Source organism: Plasmodium berghei (genome assembly GCF_900002375.2).
Source record: "Plasmodium berghei ANKA genome assembly, chromosome: 14".
NCBI lineage: Eukaryota > Apicomplexa > Aconoidasida > Haemosporida > Plasmodiidae > Plasmodium > Plasmodium berghei.
The window spans coordinates 1,659,390-1,686,596 of NC_036172.2; the positions used below are offsets into that span (position 1 = coordinate 1,659,390).

The 27,207-nt window shown below is 21.2% G+C and overlaps 4 protein-coding genes across 4 annotated transcripts; 1 reads left to right on the forward strand and 3 right to left on the reverse strand.

Moving 5' to 3' along the window:
- Positions 1 to 127: 127 nt before the first annotated feature.
- PBANKA_1443500 (WD repeat-containing protein, putative) lies at positions 128 to 7,540 on the reverse strand (the record flags this gene model as incomplete). Its single annotated transcript, XM_034567798.1, has 1 exon — positions 128 to 7,540. The coding sequence occupies one exon, from the start codon at positions 7,538 to 7,540 to the stop codon at positions 128 to 130; it is 7,413 nt and encodes a 2,470-aa protein (XP_034424259.1).
- Positions 7,541 to 9,147: 1,607 nt separating this feature from the next.
- On the reverse strand, positions 9,148 to 13,662 carry PBANKA_1443600 (conserved Plasmodium protein, unknown function; the record flags this gene model as incomplete). The annotated part of the gene is made up of 1 exon (XM_034567799.1): positions 9,148 to 13,662. One exon carries the CDS (start codon positions 13,660 to 13,662, stop codon positions 9,148 to 9,150), a length of 4,515 nt encoding a protein of 1,504 aa, XP_034424260.1.
- Positions 13,663 to 14,959: 1,297 nt separating this feature from the next.
- PBANKA_1443700 (conserved Plasmodium protein, unknown function) lies at positions 14,960 to 19,676 on the forward strand (the record flags this gene model as incomplete). The annotated part of the gene is made up of 21 exons (XM_034567800.1): positions 14,960 to 15,205; positions 15,325 to 15,482; positions 15,598 to 15,685; positions 15,779 to 15,826; positions 15,908 to 15,967; positions 16,079 to 16,219; positions 16,351 to 16,548; positions 16,645 to 16,708; positions 16,859 to 17,081; positions 17,277 to 17,340; positions 17,490 to 17,594; positions 17,724 to 17,849; positions 17,939 to 18,007; positions 18,159 to 18,179; positions 18,322 to 18,480; positions 18,605 to 18,689; positions 18,806 to 18,877; positions 18,989 to 19,065; positions 19,149 to 19,280; positions 19,406 to 19,473; positions 19,598 to 19,676. The coding sequence occupies 21 exons, from the start codon at positions 14,960 to 14,962 to the stop codon at positions 19,674 to 19,676; spliced, it is 2,283 nt and encodes a 760-aa protein (XP_034424261.1).
- A 444-nt stretch (positions 19,677 to 20,120) lies between these two features.
- PBANKA_1443800 (ABC transporter C family member 2) lies at positions 20,121 to 25,928 on the reverse strand (the record flags this gene model as incomplete). The annotated part of the gene is made up of 1 exon (XM_034567801.1): positions 20,121 to 25,928. The coding sequence occupies one exon, from the start codon at positions 25,926 to 25,928 to the stop codon at positions 20,121 to 20,123; it is 5,808 nt and encodes a 1,935-aa protein (XP_034424262.1).
- Between the last annotated feature and the right edge of the window lie 1,279 nt (positions 25,929 to 27,207).

Sequence of the window (27,207 nt, forward strand, 5' to 3'; positions counted from 1 at the left end):
AGTTTTTTTTTGAAAAACAAAAAAAAAGTTTTAATAACAAAAAAAAAATAATATAATAGCATAAACATGTACACATCTATATAGGCAATATATGTATGTGTGTATGAATCATTTGTATGGAGTTGCCCTACACGGATAATGATCGATGAAAGGCTCGTTGAAAAATTGTATCAATTTGGACCATATGTTTATGCATTTCTTTGATAAAACGAAAAAAAGAGTGATATTTATATATGTGTGTATTTTTGTTTTTTTTTTGTCGTAAAATTTTATATATAGGTAATAGAAAATTATAATATAAGAACAAAGATAAAAAGAAAAAATGAATATTCATGCATAATAATGCATTCGTATCTAACCAATAAGGTTCATAATTTGTATTTTGGTCGATTTCGAAAAATACAAATTTCGAAATATATTTTTTTGAATGATATAAAGTTATTTTCATAAAATAATGAAAGTTTTGTTGAATTCTTGTAATATCTAAATATTCTACTAAAAAGCTAAAATAAGCACATAAATAATTTAAAAATGATTTTTTGTTCATAATTAATATACTATATTTCATTTGATTCTCTAAATATTTTATAGTTTTCACATAAAGATTTGTATCGACATGAGAATCTGAATTTTTTTCACTTTTTTTGAATCCTTCTGAAATACTCATAGCATAAAGAAAATCTTTGCTCACTTTGTTTAACTCTTTTTTAATATGTATATCTTCCATATTACAATCTTTTTCTCTTTTAATAACATGATAATTTTGTAAAATGAAGTTATTTTTATTGTTTTCTATTTTACCAAATTTATTTGTATTATCATCATCATCATCGGTATTAGCTTTTTCTTTCTTCACAATGGGTTCAAAAGATTGCCCTAGATGTTCATGTCCTTCAATAAATTCTTCAGATTCTATTAATTTGGTTATGTCAAAATCATATATATTAAATATTTTATTTTGTGATGAAAAAATTTTCATTCCTTTTTGTTGTATATCCATTAAGTTATCGAACAAAATTAAATTTCGATTTTTATTGAAGTATTCATTTGATGTGTATCTATTCAATGTATCGGTGCTTGGTAAAATTACTTTATTATTTATTTCGTCTGAATAATCATCCTTACTATTAAATAGAAGATTTATATCACAATATAGCGATTTATTGTAATAAGTATTATCTAATCGAGATATTAAAGTAATCCCATTTTCTTCAAACATATGTGGCCTCATTGATATTATACCAGATGAATATGTTTCAGGAAAATAATTTTCATTGGTTATTTCTGTTTTCATTAAATTTCTTCGTATGAGGAAGATCATTCCATTTTTTAAAAAAATATATATGCACATATAGCTATAATAAAAATTTTCTTTCCTATATATATAATCATATAACAAATCATTTCCATGTATATTATTTGAAAAAACATCATCAAAATAGTTTTTTTTTTTTTCTTCTTTACTCTTTTTTATAATATTTTTTTTTTTTTTTTGACTTGAATAATTTTGTATTTTATTTGGAATACGAGTTAATAATTTATTAGCACATTTTGGATTGAAATATGACATATTGTATTGCTGTTTTTCTTTTTTTATTGATTTTTTTGAAAAAAAATTGTTACATTTTTTATTTTGTTTTTCATTTGATTTATTTTCAATTTTTAAATTTTCATAAAATGTAATACTATGTATTAGTTCCTTCAATCTTAGTTCCCTTTCTACATCTTTTTCGTTTTCTTCTTTTTGTTTTTTATTTATTGACATTTCTTTTTTTTGTTCTTCTGTTTCACCTTTTCCAGATTTACCATTTTCCATTTCGGCGTTTTCGTTTGTTTCTCGATTATTTTTTATATCCTCTTCATTTATGGAATCCTTTTTGTTTTTATTTTTGAGAATTTGTTTGTATTTCTTAAAACATTTCTTGGAGCTTTTGCTTAAGATATCTTCGTTTTGTAACTTTTCCACAATGCTGATATTTATGGATTCAACATGTGAGTTCAGCATTGATATTTCAAATGAATATAACAAAAAAACACTTGAATAGTTTAACAATTGATAAATATAATAATACTTTTTATCATGTATATAAAAAAATGTGTAAATATTTCCATCAATGTTAAAACTTTTAATTATAACAAAATCAGCTATATATTTATCTGGTAATACATAATCATGAATAAGTATTTTACTATTTATGTTAAAAATGTTAAGTAGAAAAATATTGAACTTATAACTTATTATAAATATATAGCTATCATGAACTGTATATTTTATTTTTTTTCCTGATATTTCATCTTCCCACAATAAATAAAAATGTTTTTTCCCCCCTAAATTATTATTATTATTGCACATACAACAAATTAAACAATTCTCTTTTCTATTATCAAAAATGATTACTTTATTTTTGTATTTTTCATATTGAACATCATTAATAATATTTATTTTTTTCATTTTATTTTTTTTTTCTTCGTGATTACTATGTATAACATCCACATTGCTGTATATATCATTCATGTTATATTGATTGTTTTCATAAATTGTTTCAATGTCTTCGCTATTTTTTATTCTGATTTTTTTGCTATTTCTTTTATCATACCCTTTTGAAATATAATTCATTTGATCATTATATTTCTTAGTGCGTATAAAATCGATATAATTTGGATCATGCATATTATTCATATCAAAATTGTTCATAATATTCGTATTTATCATTTTATTATAAATTTTTCTTTTTTTATTTTTAAAATTCAATTCCTTATATTTATCAAATTCATTCGAATTGTATCCATATATTTCCACTGGGTCATTATATTCTTCTTGACTATACATACTACTTCCATTTTCAAACTCCTCTTTTTTAACATCAATTAAATTTAAATTTGTATTATATTCACGTTTTATATAAGATTGATAATATTTATAGTTTTCGTTTTCATTTGATCTTAATTTTTTTATGTGATAATTGTTACCCTCACATTGTGCATTTTCTACTGAAGAATATTTATCTAAATGAGAATGGGAATTGTAATTATAAAAATCATGACTCGTTTTGTTGTTTAAATTTCTTTGTGATTGTTCATAATTATCTAAATATCGGTTATTATTATTATTTTTTTCTTTTCCTATTTCAAGTGCTTCAAATTCATTATGGTAATCATTTCGTCCAAATGCATTGCTTGCGCTAGTATTGATATGAGGATAATTACTACTATTTTTTATTTCACGTTTCATATATTTTTCTCCTGTATATTTATTTGAAAAACTCAAATTATTATGTGCATTTTTTAAATTATAATTTTGTTTGTCCAGTACACTATTAGAACTATACATATTTTCATATACTCTTTTATTATTTTTTTTTAAATTTTTTTCCATAGTATCATTATTTTCTTCGACGTATTCTTTATCAATTTCATTGCTTCTTTTATTTATATTTTTTTTTCTAATTTCTTTATTTATATTTTTTGTATTATCAATTGTTTCCTCATTTTTAAAGAAGCTATTTTCATTCTTTGATTTGTTATTTCGTTTTTCTCCTTCTTCATATTTGTTACACTTCACAATTTTATCCAAACATTCATTATCATTATTTTCATTTGTATCATTAAATAATAAGCATTCATTACTGTTTTTACCTTTTTTTTTATTTATATTATCTACACTTTTTCTTTTTTTATTTTTATTTTGTTTATTCATATCATTTGAATCATTAACTTCATTTCCAAATTTAACAGGAGAGCTATATGTCATATATCCTACTTCTTCACTATCTTCTTTTCTTATAATTGGACAAAATAATTCGGCATGTGGATTAAAATTTTCCCATTCAATATCGGAATTATTTCCATTTTCATCTTTTTTATTATTTTTTGCGGATTTTCTTTTTGTTCCTTTGTTGGAATTTCTTTTCTGGTTTCTGCTCGGTTCCTTCTTTTTCGGGGTGCTATTATTTTCTTCAGTTGGGTCGTTTAGCTCATTTGGTTCATTCCCCATATTTGGGTTATTTGATGCCTTTTGTGTATTTGTTTGGGTTAGTTGATTTTTATCGTTCTGATCAATTAGTTGATTCGGTTTGTTTTCTGGAACCAGCTCGTTGGATTTGTTTGTTTCATTTGAATCCTTGACTGCCTTAGACCCTTTAGTACCTTTGGGTTCCTTAACTTCTTTAGCCATTTTTCCTCCTTTAACAACTTTACATTCGTTTCCCATTTCTGTATCCCCTTTGGTTACTTTATTCGAACCTTTTTTAACATTTTTTTTTCCTTCAATTTTTTTTTCTTTTTTTCCTTCATTCTTTTTTTGCTTTGTTCCTTCCGTTTTTCCTTCGCCTAAATTTTCTACCTCTTGTTGTTTCTTCACTTTTTTTTTTTCTTTTTTTGGTTCTTTCTTTTCCTTTTTAGAATCATTAATTGCATCATTTTTCATTTCTTTATCTTCTTTTTTCTTAGGAGATGAATTTTTAATAAACTTTGCGGTTTTACTATCATTCATATTATTTAAATTCTTCATAACATTATTTGGATCATTGTTCATATTTATCGATATATAATTCATAGTATTGGATATATTATTTGTACCTTCACAATATTGATTCATATAATTAGTAGAATTAACCACATCAATTGAAGTGTTGCCACTATATTTATCATTTTCTTTTTTATAAATATTATAAACATCGTCATTAATATCTTTAATGTTTTGCAATGAAAGTTTTTCAGGATTATTATCGTTTATTCCATTTTCTATCATTGTTGCATTAGCTTGGTTATTTGAATTTGCAAATATTTGATCATTGATTGATGATACTACATAATTTTGTGCATTTATTATTTCATTATAATTTTTAATTATACTTTCTTCACTATTAGTTAATTTTTTTTTATTTATAAGTGTAGAACTTTTTTTTTTACTATTATTATTTTCTAACCCTTTGTTATTTCCTTGTTTATCGATATTATTTTTACTATTCTTTCGTACTTTTTTATTTGTATTGCTACTTGATTTTTCTATTTGTTTACAATCAGTATTGTTGTTATTTTTTATTTTATTATTTTTATTATTTTCATTCGAATATTCATCACCTTCATGTGTATTTTCTTCTTTTCGTTTTTTTTCTTCATTTCCATCTCCACCATTTCCACCAATACCCCCATTATTATTCCATGATTCTACATTTTTATTTCCGTCATTTCGATATCTATTCCCCTCGCTATTACCTCCTGCATCTCTACTCGCATTTCTATCCCCATCTTTACTTGCATCTTTACTTGCATCTCTACTCGCATCATAGGAACAACCTCGGAAATATTTTCGTCCGTTTTGAAATATATTAAAATAAAGAATTTTATTAAATTTAGAGAAAGTATAAATATTGTTTAATAATATGGAACAATTATTTTGTAAAAAATTTTGATGAGGATTTTTTTCTTTATAAGAAATATATCGAAGGAGCAAACTTGGAATTGAATCAATAGTGAAGGGAATGAACTGAATGTATAAGGTATTAGGTATTTCTTTTTTCATAATTTTCCAAATAAAATCACAGTTTTGAATAATAGTATAAATAGAACTAATAATTACATATAAAAAATAATTTAGAAAGGAAGAAAAATTGAAAAAGTGAGGATTGATGAAATAATCTAGATTACATTTTCTCATTTTGTTACTTATATAGTTTGTGTGCTTTCCGTAACTTGAAAAAATATTTATGTTTTCCTTTTTATTAAATGGCAAAAAAGAAAAATCACAATATTTACTTATGTCATCATTTGAAGGATATATTGTACAATTTAAAATATGAATAACTTCATGTGATTTCGAATTTTCAATTATATTTCCATATTCATCATATAAATATTTAATTTTTGGTGTTAATCTATTTTTTACTTTTTTTTCTCCAGTATTTTCTATAATTTTTTTTCCATCAATTCGATCTCCATTTTTTTCAAAACTTCTCTGAACAATTTTATCAAAAAATTTATCTCCTATGATTTTATCTCTAATTATTTTATTTTTTATAATTAATTTTTCATCCTCTATCCTGATTTTTTCATCTCTTTTATTTCTAACAAATATTTCATTTATTTGTACATATTCTTTATGATAAAATGGCTCTAAATTTAATTTGTTAATATCTATTTGTACAATATAAACAGATCCATTTGATCCCCCAATTATTAATTGGTTATGTTTATCAGACCAACTTAAATCGACAGCACATGTTTGTTCCTCCAATAAATTTTGAAGAATCAAAAAACATTGTGCATATTTATTTACTTTGTTTTTTTTTTCTTTAGAAATATTTATGTTATTATTACTACCTATTTTAGACTTCTCTAATGCAATTTTATCACGCCTTTTTTTCTCATTTTTTTTATTTTTTAAAATATATGGTTTTTCTATCCTTTTTAAAAAAATTTTCCATAACGAAATTACACCATTATCACTACATTGACAATATAAACAATATAATTTTTTTTTTTTCATATCTACAAAAACTTTTTGCCCTATTTTAGCAACTCGCATACAACTTCCATGCCCATCCATATAAATTTTTTTTTTATTTATATATTGGTCATTTTTATTTTTCATTTTAAGTAATATGCCACAATTTCTACCATTATTAGGTATATGTGTAATACTTGCATATTTACCAAAATTATCAAAATAAATATGGCGAATAGTTGGAGTATCAATATTTTTATATTTTTTATTCATATTTTCTTCATATACATATTCAAAATATTCTCTTCCTATTATTCCCTGTGATGATGAAAAATCATTTTTTATATTTCCAGATTCATAAAATTGATGACTTTTATTTTCATTTATATCAAAACAACCTTTTTGTTGGTGTATCATATCCATGCTATTTTGGTCAGGATATATGTTTACCTTTTTCCATATGCACATAATATTATCACTACTTTGAGCAATGATTAAATTATTTGTTGGATGAAAAGAAACTCCTTTTATATTTTCCGTAGTCCCTTTTACAAAAAGTTTATGTGACACATATGATTTTATTAAATTAAATATATAAACTATTCCATTTGAAACCCCACATACAACATGTTCATTATCACGTGACCATGATAAATCAAAAATTTCTCCATTTTCATGTATTTTTATGCATTTACTCATTTTCCATTCTTCTTTATTATTATTTGCTTGTGCAAATGGGTTATTACTTGATTTTGTGTAATTATTTTTTATATCTTCATTATGTTTTTTAATATTATTTTTATTTATGTCCAGTTCATAACAAACTAGTGTACCCCCACTATCACAACTAGCCAAAAAATTACCATTATAACTCCATCTGATCGTATTAATATAAACTAAATTGTGATCATTACTTACAAATAATAAATCAATTTTTAACTTATTTTTTGTATTTATATTATAATGTGGAATACTATATATTTTTATTTGGTGTAAGCTTGAAATAGCTAGTCTATTTAAGTCAGTATTAGGCTGAAAATCTAAACTTGTTATTTTCGCATTTTCTGAACTCAAGTTTAACTTTTCAATATACATTTTGGGAATAATTAAAAATGTTTTTAATTTTTTTTTTTTAGTAAATTTAATACTTAGCGAAACAACTAAGTAAATTATCAAAAAAAAAAGGAGGGGAAAAATACACTTCAAATTATAAAAATATATAATAATGATTAAGTTCTGTTTATATTACATATTTTATGGTATGATTATGAGGAATAAAACATGTGTATACCCTTATTTAATATGTAAAGAATTTCATTAAATTCCCCATTTATATTATATTTTTATTATACATATATATATGCATTAAGTGTCATATTGTACTATTTGGATAAGCATCATTCTAAAAAATAAAGGAACAAACTTTTACAAGTTTGACATAAAAAATTGTATTAAATTAAAATTTCACCTAAATTGTTTTTTTAAAATAAATTAAAAATAAAGAAAAGGAAAAACATTTTATGTATATTTATTTATTTATTTTTATTATATTGTACATTGTATAAATATATTTCGTATCCACACATGATTAGGTATAATAAATAAGTAAATAAATATATTATATATTTATTTATATTTTTTATATATGCAAACATGTGGAAGAAATCTATTAATGTTAGCACGAAGTTTTTATTAATTCAAAATGTACTACTATTGACATATTAAATATATATATAATTGAGAAAATATAGGATACAATAGTTTTAAAAAAATAATATAGTCTTTTTAAATACTCTAAAATATTTTTTTTGCATGTTTGATATTTGTATGTAAATTTTTATTACTTAATTTGTAGGCAATTTTATTTATTATTTTTTTTCTTTTCTTTTATTATATAATATTATATATTAATCCATAATTAGAAAAGAACATATACTTTCAATTTCATTTTTCATTTATTTTATATTTAATAAACAAGCATATTTATTATATATCTCATATTAAAATTTGTTGGAAACATATATATAATCCTATTGATCTCATATTTGTAGCACTTGTTGGACGTAACTAGTTTGTTGTTATGTCATTATTCCCTTCTATATATAAAATGTTTAAATTATTTTAACATTAACAAAATATCGAGTTTTACGAAAAGTGTTGAAAACGCTATCTTAGGGGCACTTATTCGATTGATAAGTGTGAGGATGGGCAAATTGGAAAATTATCAATTTGACAAATAAAAAAGAAAAGTAAATAAATGAATTAATAAATAAATAATGAAAATGTACAAACATATGGTAAAAATTATCATATCAAAAATAGAGAAAAAAACTAATTAAGTATATAAACAGCTTTACATATTATTTTATTATAATTAGCTAATTTTAAAAAATTGTTTTTTTATTTAAAAGCAATTGAATTAGGTTCTATAATGTATGTGAATATGTGCGTGTGCGCATATCACCTCTGATTATATATAATGCAGTGATATTACACTACAATTCTTTGGAAAGTATTTCATAAATGGTATATTGTATATCCTTATTTTTTTAAATTAACAATTTTAATTTTATTGTAATATGAATTGCATACTCATTTTGTATTGTTAGCCACATCTCAATTATTCATATTGTCCCATTTATACATGGGGAGAAAATATGAATGTAGCTAAAAAAAAAAAAATTATTATTATTAAAATAAATTCATGATTCTTTCTTATCAGATCCATATTTGTATGATATTTCGAGTATTCGTGTTATTTTTTTTTGAAAATTAACGAGGTGATTCGATAGTTCCTTTTGATAATTGTTTGGTTTTGTAATACTTGGGAGAATGTTAGGTATTAATGACGGAAAAAAATAAAAATATTGAATTAAAATTTGTATTATTGAAATGATAAATTGACTGACATAAGGTTTTGAATGAAGTTCTAAACAGTTAATAAAATATGTGCATATTGTTTCTGTATATTTTGATGTATCTATTAACTTGTTATTTGCATTAATAATAAGATAAAATATTACTATTTGAAAATAAAATACAGTTTTATCTAAAATATTATAAGGGTTTAATGTAAATGTTGTATTTTTAATATGAATATGTTCATAATAATTTATATTATCTTCTAAATTGAAATTCTCATTTGTTATAGCCATTATATTATTATTCAAATAGTAAAATATATTTGTAAAATTGTGCTCATTTATATAAAAAGATAAATAAAACGCAGATTTAGAATTAAAACCAGATTCATACAAACCATTTAATGTGGTAACATTTAGTGTGCTTGTTATTATATTCATTTTTCTTAAAAAATAAGTCAAATCTGAAAAAAAATATTTTTTTTTCTTCAATTCTAATGCTACTCCTGTATTTTCATTACGTGAATTAGTTTGTTTTGAATTGAACAAAGAACATTCCTTCGAATATTCTAAATAATCATTTGTTATTTCTGGATCTATGTTAATAATAAATTGAGCCATTGATGTTTCTTGTAAAGATATAATATCTTCTACATTCAATGGCAAATAATCATCTTGAAATAATTTGGGAGGAATTAATGATAAATAGTTATTTAATTTTGTAAAAATAAAAAATATTAAATTATCCATAAAATTATATCTAATTAATATTTCACAAAATTTTTTTGAGCATGTTAAAAAAAAATTTAACGGATTTTGAAATATAGATATGTAATAAGAAGTTACTTGCTCATCAAATATGTTTTGAAGAACTTCAAACACATTTTTTTCTTTTATTTCTTTTTTCAAAAAAATTATATTAATAAAATTTGTAATTAATATGGAATTTCTTAATAAGTTATTACTTGTGTGTAATATGATTAAATCGTCTATCATTTTTTCAGTATCATTATTCGAAAAAAATATATTTATTACAGCTTTGTTTATTTTTATAACCTGTTCATAAATTGTCATTTTGTTCAAATTAATCTTTGATACTATATTTTTTTTGTTAAAATTGTTTGTGTATTCATTTTTCAAGTTATTTTTTACATTTTGATTATCTTCACAAATATTATCCAATAAGCTATTTTGTGTTTCATCACTTTCATAATTCATTTCAAAATATGTTTTTGAATTTTTTTTTCTTTCTTTTTCCAAATCTGGAAAAGGGCTGAAATTTTCAACTACAATTTCGGGTAACAAATTTTGAACGCATTCATAAAACTTTTGGAAAAAAAATGAACTTAACTTGCTATCCATTATAGAATAATTAAGAGATTGTTTCCATGGTAATATGTGTAAAAAAATTAAATAATTAAGTTCTCTATATCTATAACTAACTGATGTATGCACATTTGAAATTGCATAAAGTAATAGTGTATATAAATAGCACATAATTTGGGGATTATTATTTTTAATAAATATAAATAAAACTGATATAATATAACTTGTATATATTTCGTCAAAATTATTTTTATCATCATTTTCATCAATATAATTCAAATTTTTCTTACTTTTTTGCAATTCTATGTATTTATTATAATATTCACTAAATAACGTCACATCCTCTATATATACCAAACTATTTGTTTGAATTCCAATTTCCTTTAGTTCTCGATTTGTTGAGTTTTCCATAGAGGAATATAAATAAGGAGATAATGTTGAAAATGGGAAAGAATGTAAATCTGTAAATTTGTTTGGTGTGTAATTTGGAATAGTATCTGAATATTTGACATATTTATTACACATTTTAAAATCAAAAAACAAGAGAAAAAATTGACAAAATTTATAATTTAGAAAAGAATATATACAAGTATTATTTTTTTTGTTATATTTTTCAATAAATTTTATATAAACATCTATGAGATTGAAAAAAAACGAAAAAATATAAAATTCCTTATTATAGTTTTCCAACTTTTTAATATCATTAGAATAGTAAATATGACAAGATATAATATAAATTAATTCGAAAATATAAAATATTATTCTTAAACACATATTATCAAAATATTCATTTATTCGCTTTTTAACATCGTGTAATGGTTTTGATAAATATTTTAAAATTTCTTTCAAAATATATTTAGATATATTTAACGGCAATTTATATATATATTTTGTTAAGGAAGAAATTAATAAAAAGGTAATTGTGTCTATTAATTTTTTTTCATTATTACTATAATCACAAATATGTTGTTGTTTTTTTAAAATATTTTTGATATATTTTTCGTTTACTATTATTTCGAAATATAAATTATTTTCATTGTTACTTTGTATATTTCCATAAAAATTGTTCAAAAAATTTATTTCTTCATTTTGATTAATATCTCCAAACATTTGTACATTTTCACATTTTGAAAAAGTAACAATCAATTGGGGATTTACTTTTAAAACTCTTGAAATAGTTAAGAAAAAAAGAGTATATTTTTTTTTTAATTTAAAAAAATTTAATATATTAAAAAAATAATTATTTTTAATATTATTCAACAACTTTATATTCCATATATCGTCTATGCTTATAATATTCATATGAAGAAGTAATGAGATTAGAATAACATAACTGTTTTTATTTTCTTGTTTATTTAAAAACTCGAAATTTGAATATTTAGCATCACTAAAATATGCATAGTTGTAAATATATTTCATGTTTTCTTCAATTTCATAATTCTCATTTTTATTGTCAAAACGATTTATCAATGGATTTCCTTTTTTGTTTAATGTATTATAAAAAATAATATAAATATATTTTAACACACTTTGAAAGGATATAAAATTTTCTCTTTTTATTTCATCACATATTAAAGAATTGCTGCTTTTAAGAACATTGTGAATACATTCAGAAAATTTTTGACGAAAATTTAAATTATTCTCTGCACCTTCAGAAAAATTGTTTGGCGTTACTTTGGTAATATCATTATTATTTTTTATTTCTATATTTTTATTCATTTCAGATTTTATAAGTTTTTCGAAATGTGAAAAAAAAACTAAATTTTCATTTTTCATGGCAAGCCCATTTGGTGATAAATTTTTTAACACAATACAAGTAGAATATTTTAACTTTGAACAATTATCTAAGTTACTATTATTAATATAATTCAAAATCATATAAATGTTTAATGAATCTATTTGATCTGCTTTTGCAATATTTTTAATTTGTTTTAAATTGAAATTAAATAAAGATTTATCATTTGAATTTAAATCACGAATAGATAAATATACGAAAAAAGAAAATTCTGAAAAATCGTTGTAAATTTCATCAGCGATATTTGTTTTTTTTTGAAGAAATATACATTCATTTTGCCAATTTGCTCCATATAATATAATTAATCTATTTTGAAGGCAATCAAAAATATATTTTACAAAATTGCATATCAAATTTTTATCACATATGTTGAGAAAAAAATGTCTTAAAATTTTAAAACTTTGAATTACTTTTAGAATGTTTTTTTTTTTTCTTATATATTTTACAATATTCCAATAAATTAATAAACTCTGTGAATTAATAATGTTATTTTTAATTTTTTTTAATTTTTTATAAATTATAAAATAAAAAAACAATATATCCTTATTTTTCATATATACATTATATATAGTATAAAGGATATATTTTAAAAAGCATTCATTTATATTTATATATGATATTTTTAACATATCTACAACTATATTTGTAATATATGAATTATATATAAGTGTGTGTGTTATATTAAAAAGAAAATCAAATTCTCTATTTTCATTCATAACAATTAAGTTATTGTGATTCCACCAAATCTCTTCTATTTCTTCTGAACAGTTTGTATCTTTATTTTTTATTCGATTTTCATTATTATTGTCGTTGTATTCTTTTGAATTTTTATCATCCTTCAAAATCTCATTTAATTTATTTGCTTGATATTTTATAATGTCAATTAATTGTTTTAGAAAAACTTTAGCTATATATATGTTTTTTTTTTCACTTAATTCGTTTGCACACACATCATTCGGATATTCATGTTTTTCATAACTTTTTTTTGTGTTTAATTCATATGTAAAAAAGTCACATACATATTTAAAATTAACAATTGACATATCATTATATACGTTGGCATATTTTGGTTTGTTTATTATTCCTTTCCATATTTTTAATAGGTACTCATTCTTTCCTTTGTATAAATTATTATATCTATAAATACAAAAAAAAAAATTATCTAGTTTTTTTCGCTTAACATTTTTATACAACTGTTTGAATTTCCTCCTTTCGATCAGTTCAATTACGTCCATTTTGATTGATCGTATTCATTTGACGCATGAGGGTTTGGGTTATATAATATATACCTTATTATTATTGCTATTATTATATGATTATTATATTATTATTATTACTTTTATTCAGCTAATTTATATTATTTGATTGGCATTTATTTGTTATTATATATTTTCCCCTTATTCTCAAAAATATACTACCCATCATTTTTACATCAAAATGTTTGCTCTCAGATTCGTATCCTTCCCGTTTATTATACTTTATAATATTTTGTTTTATTTGTTAATATATTTTTAGGTTAGTTCATAGCCAGCTAGCTATATCTTGTGTTTTAGCCCCTTGATATGATGTTAAGAATATTCACTTTTTTTTTTTTTTTTTTTTTTTAAATAATTCTCCACATAAATGGAATTTATTCATAACACATTTTTCAAATATGCATATTATAAATGTATGCTAGTTGTATAAATATAAAAATTATAGTATCATTATTTGGTTTCTTCATAAAAAATAACAAAAAATTTCTGTTATTTTTATTTTTGTTTATAAAAAATAAGGGATTAATCAAGTGAACTCTATAAAGTTTTCTAATTAATTTAATATGCATGCATATAAATAATAATATTTTTTTTTGATAGCTACATTTATAGATTTTTTTTATTCGTTTTTTTATTCATATTGTGTTTCTTTTCCTTATTTCAATGTTTTTATTTCCGTGTTTTGTTTTATTTTTTTCTTCAGTTTATTAATTTAAAAAATATATAATGTATATATGTTTATATTTTTCCTACAATATTTCATATTAATATTATTGTTGTTATATTTATTGCATTAATATTTCTACTATTTTTAATACCTGCGATAGTTTCCCCTTTTTATACGCATTAATATATACACCTTATTTATATTACCTCGGTAAGAAATTAATCCATTTCGTATTCATCTCATATATGCACACAGTTGTATTATATATATATATATATATTTTTATTTATTTATGCTTATGTAAATGTATGTTAAATTTCTCTAATTATATTTCCTTGAGCGTGGCAACGTTGTTTTACTATACAATCAAAAAAGCAACGAACTAGTGAAAAAATTGATAAAGTATAATGTCAAAATAATACAACAAAACAATTAGAAATATATTTAAAAAATGTGTGTAGAATATAAGAGAGAGTTTAAAAAACAATTAAATTAATTTTCAATATGCTCAGGAATAAAAAAATTACAAAAATATTATTAGTAACACATACACACAAATTTGAAATCAAATTATAAACGGAAATATGTAGCTCACATATAATAAAAAAAATGAACATAATTAGAGTAAAATTAAAAGAAATTCAACGTTCTAGTTATATCATAAAATCACCATTTTACAGTTCTGTTGTTATAAATAATTTTGAAATAAAAACAAATGAAAAATTATTAATTAGTAATATTAATACAAGAAATGATGATAAATACTTAATTAAAAATTGTATAAATTTTATGAACAATTTTGAAAACTTTTCAATAATATGCTGTGCCTGTAATGACCCCAAAAATAAAGTCCAGGTGAATTAAGGATATAAAAAAGAAATGGAAAAAAAAAACAAAAAGAAAACGTGTGTAACTTATGTACTCGATATATTCAGTATATATATGTATATGTTTATGCATTTTTTTTTCGAAAGCTAAAAAAATCGTTGTGGTTTGCAAGCGTGGGACTGGAAATGAAAGATTTCTTAGAACATTGTTATAAAGATAATGAAGAATTATTAAATGAAAAGAAAAAAATATTTGAAGAAGTTGCAAAGATAGAATGTCCTGTTATATTAAAGGACAAAAATGCGTAATTCAAAAAAACATTTGAAAATGAAATATAAAAAAGAGGAAAATAAATACAACGATGACATTATCCTTCATGCCTACAATCTTATTCATTATATGTTTATACTTCCATTTAGGGTTTTAATAGAAAGTGCAATAGCGCCAAAAAAAGTAATAAACTCTGCAAAGAGGATGAGATATTTTTTCAACATTTCTGAAGTCCATGTAAGCAATCATTATGTGGCTACATTAATAGCATTAAACAGTTGTAACTATAAATTTCCATGTGTTTAATAATTTTTTTTTATTTTTACATAGACTTGCAGGAAATGCCACCAAAAAAATAAGTGTAAGCGTTTTCTCCAGGTACGTAAAAAAAAAAAAGAAGAAAAAAGATATATTTATTTGATCATTAATTTTTTTTTATGTTTCTTTTATATGGTGTAGAAATATGCGGGAGAACCTGACTTCTCTGATTTTGCTCGGGTATTTATCGGATTTTATAATGTAAGGGACATTAACATGAATATAAAAAAAATTAAAACAAATATATTTCTCAATTTGTATATTTTATAAAAACTAAGCATATATTTTTTCCTTAATTTTATATTTGTTCAGATTTGCAAAGCTTATATAAAAAGAAACGAAACGGATCGAGAAACATTAAGACATATAGTGGAAAAAGTGCAAAATTTCCATTGTATTCTTTTTTATATGTATAGTTATATGATCAGGCATAAACATTTTAACTACAATAATGTAAGCATGGAAAGAAAAAATAATAATTTTGTAAAATATATAGGAATAATTATACACACACAAAATACATTTTTTACATGATGTTGTTCCTATATTTATTATTTTATTTTTTATTTAAAATTTGAATTAAGGTTGAAGAAGGCAACAAAAGCATTGTATTGAATTATTTAAAGGAAAAAAGAAAAAATATGCTGCTCATAAAAAATCAAAAAGCTCAGGAAAAAATATTAAATATACCAAAGGAATATTCTGAGGTTTTAATACCAACAGAAAAGGCAAAAATGAAGAAAAAACAAAAAACAATTTTCGAAAAAATACAAAAATTTAGGGTAATATGGAGAAGTGGGAAAAAAAAACAATATGAATAACAAAATAAGTTATATTAACACATTTTATTTGATGGCATTATTATATTTTTTTTTTAGAGAAAATCGCGAATATTAGAAGACGAACAAAAGTTTATATGGGTTGAAGAAAAAGAAGATGAAGGTATTTAGCAATATTTTTATTCAAATTTTTTAATTAAAAATGAATAAATAAGTATATGTATATGAGTGTGTGTGCTGATTTTTATCCAATATTAGTAAAAATGGCACGAAAAATTATTTTTCCTATATATATTTTATATAATATTTGTAGATATTCATGAAGAAAATAAGGGGCCTGAATTTGATCAACTTTGTAATGCCAATTTTACTGAAAATTATAATATGGCATATAATGATAATAAAGAAGATAGTAGTTTAAAAGAAATTAAAACTGAAAACAATCCAATGCTACGTTTTCAGTATATAACAAAAAAATATGAGCATACTACAAATGATATATCAATATATAACAACTTGTATAGAAAATATTCAGAGTAAGTATCATAAAAATATGTTTATATAGAATTTATTTAAGGATATTATTTTTTATTTTATTTTGGTTTCTTTAATTATACTGAAATTATATATTATCACTTCATACAGCCATAGCAACTATTTTTTTTTTAAAATAAATGTAAATAACTTATATATATTTTATGGATTTTTTTACTATTTATTTCTTTTTTTAGTCTATTGGAAAAAAAAGTATACATTAATCTGGATGATCAAGGAATAGACGATGAAATAGTAAAAGTAATTTTGACACAACATATTAATTTATTTACGATCATTAATGTAGATATATAAATTATAAAATTTGAAATCGATTAACTACCAAACAATATTTATATTCTCCTCATTTTTTATTGCATATCCATATTTTTTTTTTTTCCCCATTTTAGTCGGAAAATATTTTGTTCAAAATTCCAGAAGAAGTTGGAGGATACACATTTATAAATTATATTGAAAAAACCCCTAATAATTATATTTTTCCAATAAATGAAAATGTAACAAAAAACAAAAAATTATATGAAATAATAAAAAAGTTAATCTATGAATGTATATAAGTTGAATTAATACAACTACACACATATTTTTCTACGTTTTTTTTTTATTTTAATAATTTATTTTTATAGCTATACAAAGGGATACAGGTTTATACAAGGGAAGAAATAAATATCGGAAGTTTTTGGAGAGGCATTGAAAATGAACAATTAAATATAAAAAAAATCGATTTCTTTAATCCGTTTAATATAAAACATGTAGGAAATTAAAAAAAAAAATTGAACTTCCATGAAGGATTATATGCATATATGTAACAACCATTTTTCTTTTTTTCGTTTTTTTGAAGAAACTGGATTTAATGAAAAAAAACAATGGAAGGAATACAGATAAGTTATCCTATAAAGAAGAGAATGAGGTAACAATATATATTCACACACACACACATATATATGTATGTATATGAATAGACATATTTTATTTAATCTGTCATTTTTAATATGATTGCTCTTCTACTCTTATATAAGGATATGTTATTAATACTGTTTTATTTATTTTGTTTTTTTTAGGAAATTGTGGATCTCGTAAATGTTAAAAATTCAAAATATCAAACTTTTTTTATAACGCACTTTTATAATATATATGAACATATTGTATGTATTCCAAAATATGTGGATATATATTTTTTATTTCATAATTTTACTATTTATTCATCTTAAATCTTTAATATAGGATATATCAAGTTTCACGGAATATATACATACTAAACAGAAAGGTGATAAAAAGAAACAACAACAAAAAAGAAGTATAAAAGAATTTGAATCTATATATCAAACACAAAACATTGAAGAAGATAATGATGATGAAGATAAACGATTTGAATATTTCAAGGTACTATTATTTTTATGCACAAAAATATAAATAACATAGTTAAATAATAAACTGAATATATGTCATGTTTATACTTATAATTTATATTATATATACAAATAATGTTTACCATTTATTTTTTCAGAAAATGAGAAGTGGCTATTCCAATGTGGATCAACATAAAGAGCTTATGGAGGAAATAAATACAACATTTAATAGTACTTATAATGGTATAAAAATTATATATATATTATATATATATATTTTGGAAAACACATGTGAAAGTAGCAAAAATCCTTAAAATAAAAATGTAGAATAAAAAATATTGTATTTTTTTTTAATTCAGATGAAAATACTAATGATCGTAATTACACACATACATATAATTTGATAAGAAAAATAAATGAAGATAAATCAGGTAATTACAAAAATAAAAATAAAGTTATATTGTTACACACAAAAAATATATTATAATAAATCACGTCATTATATTATACTACATTATAAAATGTTATAATTTTTTTTTAAGACTCAAATGTTGTTACTTTATATGATATCGAAAAGGAGAAGAAGAATCTTATAGAAAATGAAAAAAAAGAATTAAAGGTTAATAAATTATTCATTTATTTTATTTTTATTTAAAGGAATAATTTATTCCAAAATTATACAATTTTTTTTTATTAATGCAGTGCAACTCATTTTACATTTGCAAAAATATAAAATTCCCGGAGTTAATAAACAAAGATAATGATATTCCGAAATCAAAAAATGGGAAAGATATAAATTTGGATTTTCAGAAATACCTTGCTCCAAAAACAGTTGTAAATATAAACATTATATCGTATATTAATTTGTTCACACACATGTATACAAATATGATAGATAATGTGACTTCACTGAAAAAATAAAGTTATTTTATTTCATTATTTTTTTTTTTGACTTGTAGAAAAAAAACTCAAAAATTTCGGAATTATCAGAAGAAACTATAAAAGCTAATTCAACTTCAGTAAAAGGGTTAAAAAAAAAAAATAAATAACCAGAGAAATATATGAGATAATAATTTTATATGCATTTCTTATAATCCAGTTAGTATCATATTTTTAAAATATATTTTGTAAATATATTTTTTTTGATATAGATTTAAAAGTCTGGAGCTTTTTTTAAAAAAAAAAAAATATATCCAAAAAAAGAAAAATGGACATGAAGAAAAAATTTAGGATTTTATGCAATTATTTTGTTTAATACAATTATAAAAATGGCTGACATTTGCGTATTAAATATATATACGCTTTATACGGTTTGTGTGCATATAATACATATGCTTTTTTCTTTTCATACTTTTATATTTAATTAAAAATAAAATATACACATATATATATATATATATATATATGCACAAATTTATTATACATTCAGTTGCTTTACAATTAAATAAACTTTTAAAAATTTTTTTGTACATTTTAACTCCGTATTTGTTATTTAAAATATTAATAAAAGAGAAAAAAAATATTATATATTTAATCACGTTAATAATCTTAAAATTGATTAAAAAGTGCCTCCTCTTTTGTTTCAATTAAAAAATGTATAATTCATGATAATTTAATTAATAAAAATAGTAAATTGATATATATATTTTTTTTTATGAATATCATTCTTAAACGTCAATTTGCCTGGTTCTGTATAATATTAGCTAATTGTGTTTGTGTTTCTACGTCTGAATAATTACATTTATATACAATCTCCCCCTTAGAAACAACACAAATAAAATCACAAGATGATAGAGTTCTTGTATCATGGGAAATGATTAAAATAGTAATATGTTTAAAATAATTTTCAATTATATAATCAAATGGCTTTAAATTTTTTGTAAAAAAATTATTAAATTCGCTATTATTTTTATTAAAATTCACAACAGGTATTTCATCAATCAATAATAACTTATAATTATTTCTGTTCAAATATATTCGTACTAATGATAAATATCGTATTGAATCATCGGACATTAATATATAATTTTCATTATATTTTTTATTTGTTTTTGTATATTTAGATTTATCATATTCATTCATTTTTTTTTTTGTTTTGTATATATATTTATTTAAATCTGCACACGTAAGGTTTATTCCAATTGTTTCAAAAGCATCAATAATTTCATTATCAGAAAATTTTTGATAAGGATCTATATAAGTTCTTATATTCCAATGTGAAAAAACAAAAGATGATTGAGGTAAAATACCTATTATTTTTTTTTTTTCATTTAAGGGAATACTTCTTATATCCCTTCCATCAATTTTTATTTCCCCTTTTGATGTAGATATTAATCCTAATATTGCCATAACTATTGTACTTTTTCCTGCTCCAGATTTTCCAATAATTCCAATGTTTTGACTTTTTAAAGCATAAAAATTTATATTCCTTAAACATGATTTTTCATTTGCATAATAATATATATTTTTTAATTTATCTATATATACTTTTTTTTTATAACTAACATAAACATTTTTAAATTCAAGCCCATATTTTGATTTTGGAAATTGGCTTGGAGTTATTAATATGCCATCCTCAGTTTTGTTATTTAGATAATTAGCATTTTCAACGTTTTTATTATTCTCATATGAATATTCATGATTTTCAATTTGAGTAAAACTTGTTTCATCACTAATATTTTTTATTTTTGATAATTCTTCTAATCTCTGAATACTGCACATTTCTTTTTCTACATGTGTATAATCATATAAAAATGATTTTATTATATATCCTAAACTACATGAAAATGTTATACAATATCCAATAACTTCACTATAACTTATATAATCATCTACATCTATATCAATATGCTCAGAAGAATTTTTGAATATTGAAAAAACATGCGGATATAAAATATAAAATGATGTTAAGCATAAACCTACTAATTGTATATATAACGATGCCCATGCAGTTATACCCCATTTGAATAAAGTAAAATTTCGAAGTGCATAAATACTGTTTTCAAATTTTTTCAAAATACAATAATTTTTTTTATATAAATTTATAATATCTTTTCCATGTATAGTATTACTAAATATGGAGCAAATTGGAGAATGCGAACATAAATATCCTCTTTGAGCTTCTTTACAGGCTAATGAATATTTTTTGAAAATTCCATAATAAACAATTAATATAATAAATGGTAACATAATATATGTTTTCTTAAACATAAATATTAATAAAATAACGGTTGATATAAATTTGGAAACAGTAAAAAATGATTTATAACATCGTTTAATTATCCCATTATCTAATGTGTGAATATCTATTATAAATCTATTAATTATATTCCCTATATTATGACTATAAAATGCATGAATAGGGGCATATAGCATACTTTTAAATACTTCTGTGTGAATTGCCTTTGCTGATATCATTATTCCATGTGCAATTACCATATAAGATATAAAAGTGGTTACTAAAGATAATGATGGCAATAAAATAAAATATTTTAAATATACTAATTTTGTTTGTATTATTTCTTCATAAGATTTGTCTTTTGTTTTTAATAACGCGCTAACTAAAAATAATAACATATTTTTTACTTCATCTAAAAATATAGAAAATATGATAAATATAATAATACAAATTATAATTGCATTACCAATACTTCTAAAATACCATCTAAATGTCTCAAAATTTATATTTCCTTTCCTAGCTACATCTATATTAGTATCATTATTACTATTATATCTGATATAATTATTATAATACGTATAATGTTCTTTTAAGTTTTTTTTTAACATTGCATTAATTTCTTCAAATTCGTTTATATGTGTTTTTTTGTTTTTTAAACATTTCATTTCATTATTTCCTTTTGTATCTACAATAAAATTTCCAATATATTTCCTAATTTGATCTTTCTTTATTTTTGCCATTTCATATGTACTAATATTATGAATTCGATCCTTTAAAATTGATTCATTTACAATTTTATTAAAATGATTATTCATTAGTATAGTAAATTTTTTATTTATATTGGGTGTTTCATTATTAGCTTCTGCTTTAATATGGTGTAAAAGTTTCAATTCCTTCAATAAAATAATTTTATTATATATTATATTATTTTTATCGAAATATGAATTATCTTTTTTGTAAATAACACTAGTGCTCAAAGAGCTCTCAATATTATCACTATTTGTAATTTCAACTTCTGTTTGTGGATTATTTTGATAGCATAATTCTAATGACATTGACATATAAAATACTTGATCACTCATTTTAGAACAATTCATTGATATTCCTGTTTTTTTGAAAAATGAAAGCATTTTTTCTCTTTTTTCATTTTCTGTTTCTTTTTTAATTATTACATCAGAAGCTTTTATTTGTATATTTTTCTTTTGTATATATTCATTTATATTACCTTGAAAGTCTAATGATCCATTTTCCAATTTATATATATCCACATTATATTGAATATTTTCTATAATGTCTTTCATTATAAAACTATTAAATGCATTTTCATTGATTGTTATGACAATTCCACAATGGTTTTTAATAATTTTCAATTTTTCTTTATCACAAAATAAATTATAAAATATATTTCTTGAAATATATGGATCTAATGAAGTGAATATATCATCTAATAAATATAAATATGACATATCGTTTTTCTCTAAACAGTCTTTTAAATAGTTATTATTCATCAAGAATTGTAAATCTGAATATGAAAATTTACAATCACTAATAAAACTGTTAGTATCGCTTTTACTATTTTTATTATTTCCTTTAATTTGTTCAGACTCATCATTATATATATTAGGGTTTATTGAATTTTCAAATTGATTATCGTTATGCAATGTGAAATTTTTAATGGATTTTGAAATATGTACTGATTTCATATTAGAAATATTTTTATCATAATAATTTGTTGCGAATTTATTTAAGCCAAAATTACTTTCCTTTGTACTATCAAATGTGCTTTCTTCAGCATTTTTCATTTCTATATATTCAGTACATAATTGTTTCATATTTATATAATGATAATATAAAGATCGTGCTAATGATATTCTCGATTTTTGCCCTTTACTTAAACTATGTTCATCATTTACATATCGCATATCCAAATTTTTAAAAGAATATATATCATTTATTAGCTCACTTTGCGAAATAGCTAAATAATAAATATATGGATCGAATTCATTTTCAAATGTTATCATTGATCTGATCGTCCCATCAGATAGCCAATTAATTTGAGGTGCATATAAAACTGGCATATCATATATAAAATTTTTAATATAATAATTTCCATTTAATAATTTAAACTTCCCAAGAATGGAATTAAAAAATAATGTTTTCCCTGATCCAATATCACCTATTATTATTGCTATAGTATTATTTTTTAATGTAAAATTTACATTTTTCAATTTCATATTTTTGGATTGATTATAATTGTTTTCAAATTTCACTGGTTTATAATTACAATTTTCCAATTTTATAATTGTTTTTTTATCTATTCCATATTTTTCATCAAGAATATTTTTTGATTTAATACCCTCATTTATTTCGTTCATTTTACTATTTTTATTTAAAATGTCTATTGTTACTATTTTGTTATTAATATGGTCGCCACTATTATTTCGATATATTTTATTATTTTCATTTTCCCATTCAAAATTCGTTGTATTGCTACCATGATCATTATAATTACTACTATAATAATAATCGTCATTTGAAAACATGTTTAAAAAGCTAGTATAAAATGTATTTTTTTTGGAAGGAATAATTTTCTCTGATTTACCTTGCATGTTCATATAATTATTATTTTTTTTTTTTAAATGGCTATTTTTTTTTTCATTTTTAATTTTAGAATAAAAAAGCTTACTGGAGATATTGTCATGAAAATAATGGTTAATATATTTATTCACACGGTCATTACTGATAGGGCCTTCTAATAAATTATTGAATATAGTTGGAAAACTTACAATTCCGTTAATTAACGATTTATAAACAAAAAGGGGTGTAATTACCGAATTAACATCAATTTGATCATTATTATTTAGCTTGTTTCTAATGTAAACAAAAAATATAACTATTTCTACACAATGAACGGAAATGGCATTAATATAATTACTTATAGAACTCAAATAAATTCTGTATTTACAATACTTCAATTCCTTTTCCCTAAATTTATTTACATAATCAAATGCTATAGATTCCCAATTAAACATTTTCATTAATTTATATTCTTTTAAAACATGATTCATGTTATCTATTCTTTTATCCTGATATTTTAAGTATTTTTTTTTAAGCATACTTGATATTAATTCGCATAATAATATAATTCCATACAATAATAATACTAAAAATATTCCAATTATAATAGAATCTTTTCCCATTTTATGATAAAACATATAAAATGATATTACCAATTTAATAAGCATTCCATTAGCTATGATTGCAGAAGATATAAAATATATTAAAGATGGTGTATCTATAAACATAATATTATATATGTTAATACCACCATCGCCATTATTATGTTCAATCACATTTTCATTATCTTCTAATTTATTATTTAAATCATTTTTTTTTGAAAAATCGGTAAGGTTATTTGTGCTTATAGTGGTATTGGCATTACTTTGATTTGTTTCATTTTTATATTCTGCATTTTCATCTTCATTTTCAACTTTTATAATATAATTTTTGGATGTGCCATGTGTATTATTTTTATAAGAATCTATATTTGCGCAAGTACTATTTTCACTATTATTGTTACTTATTTCATGTAAATTATTATTATTATCATCATGATATTGGTTTAATATACAATGATTAAATACTCCCATATTTATTTTATACAAAAAATGCATAACAGTTACCTCCATATCAATTATCAGTTTGTTATGTATATAACTAACGGCCGAATCCATAAATAAATTCAAGGATAATACCATTATAAGAACAAATGCAGATAATAGTTTTGCAGTTTTAGATTGTAATAATGGAGAAAAAACGTGATGTCCTTTTATGATTGATATATATTTTTCTATACAAATAGCAACAAACACTAAAAATAATGCGTGTAATATATAAAGGAGTGATATAATCAACACTGGTTGTTTGAAAGTATAAGTCAATGCCGCAATAATTCCTCTGTTATATTCATAAAAATAATCATCATCTTTAATTCTATTCCTATTTTTTTTATTTCTATCACTTTTTTTTAAATTAACAGTAAAACTCAAAATTTTGGAAAAAAATCGACTTATAAACGATTTTTTTTTTTTTCTGAAAACTTTTAAATTTTTCATCAAATAATATTCATAATACCCTATGATTGGTTTCCTTCCAATATTTGGCAAAATAAAATCTTCAGCATTATTTATACTATTTATTAATTTGGTTATCCAATGAAAAGTAATAAATTTAACAAATGATAATTTATTCTTAGGCATCTCCTTTCCCCCCTCATTATTCTTATCTATATTAGTTTTCTTCATTTTTCGGTTTATCTATTTTATGACCGTTTATAACCATATATATAATATGTTTATAATCTATGTATATACACAACAGTATATTCGTTTTTTTATTATTTGTATATTTTTATGTGTATACATTCCATGAATTACAAAATCCCCTAATCGAAATTTATTTCAGGATTTAGTAAAATTGGAAACAATAATATACAAACTTTAAAATGTAAACATATTGTTCAAAAAATATATATATATATATATGCAAACGACAATAATTTTCTTAAAAATAGTGCTTATAATTAATAAGCAAAAAATATTACAAAATGATATATATATATAACTATATGGGAAAATACATATGAAATAATAGAATGAATATATATTTTTTGCTAAAAACAAAATTATTTACAAATTAAAAGCTTATTTAATACAAAATACGTGTATAAAACATTGTTTAAAATATATATAAATTAAAAAAATTATAAAAAGTATTAAAAAATATTAAAAATATTCATCATTAATATATAGAAACTTACAAATATTTTTAATGATTATAACATTGTCAAATTTATCATATAATAGAATGCAACAGCTACAGTGCTACATTGCGTGTTATGCTTAAATTTTCAAATATGAAAATGTTTTAATAATATATTTTTAATTATTTTAGTTAATACATTTTCCAAACATTAGACATTATCGAAGTAATACTTTAGGCATTTTCATATGCTAACAAATACATGTATATTAATTCATGATTGATTTAAACATATATATACATATATAATACATTTCATTTTTAAAAAATATATGCAAATAATTTTTTTTATACAAATGCGAATACTTATATATTAGTTATACTTGCAATGAAACAAAAATATTTATTTTTTGGCAAAATCATAAAAAAATTTAGGCATATAATAAAATAATAAATAAAATCTGTGCATTATCATACATATAATTATTTATTTAATTGGATAAGAAAAATATCATAATTTCACATTAATATATCAAAGAAAAAAGGAATATTATTTAAGCATTATTAAGCTTTATATATTGTTTACTAATATTGTTTTCTAATATTTTTTCTATTATTTTTTCTAATATTTTTTCTAATATTTTTTCTAATATTTTTTCTAATATTTTTTCTAATGTTTTTTCTGATGTTTTTTTTAATACTTTTTCTCTTTATAATAAAGCAAAATATCACAAAAATTAAATAATCATATATATATAATCATAAAATATGAAAATCGAAATTATTCCTCGACTAAACGAAAATGGGATTTATCCCGTTTTC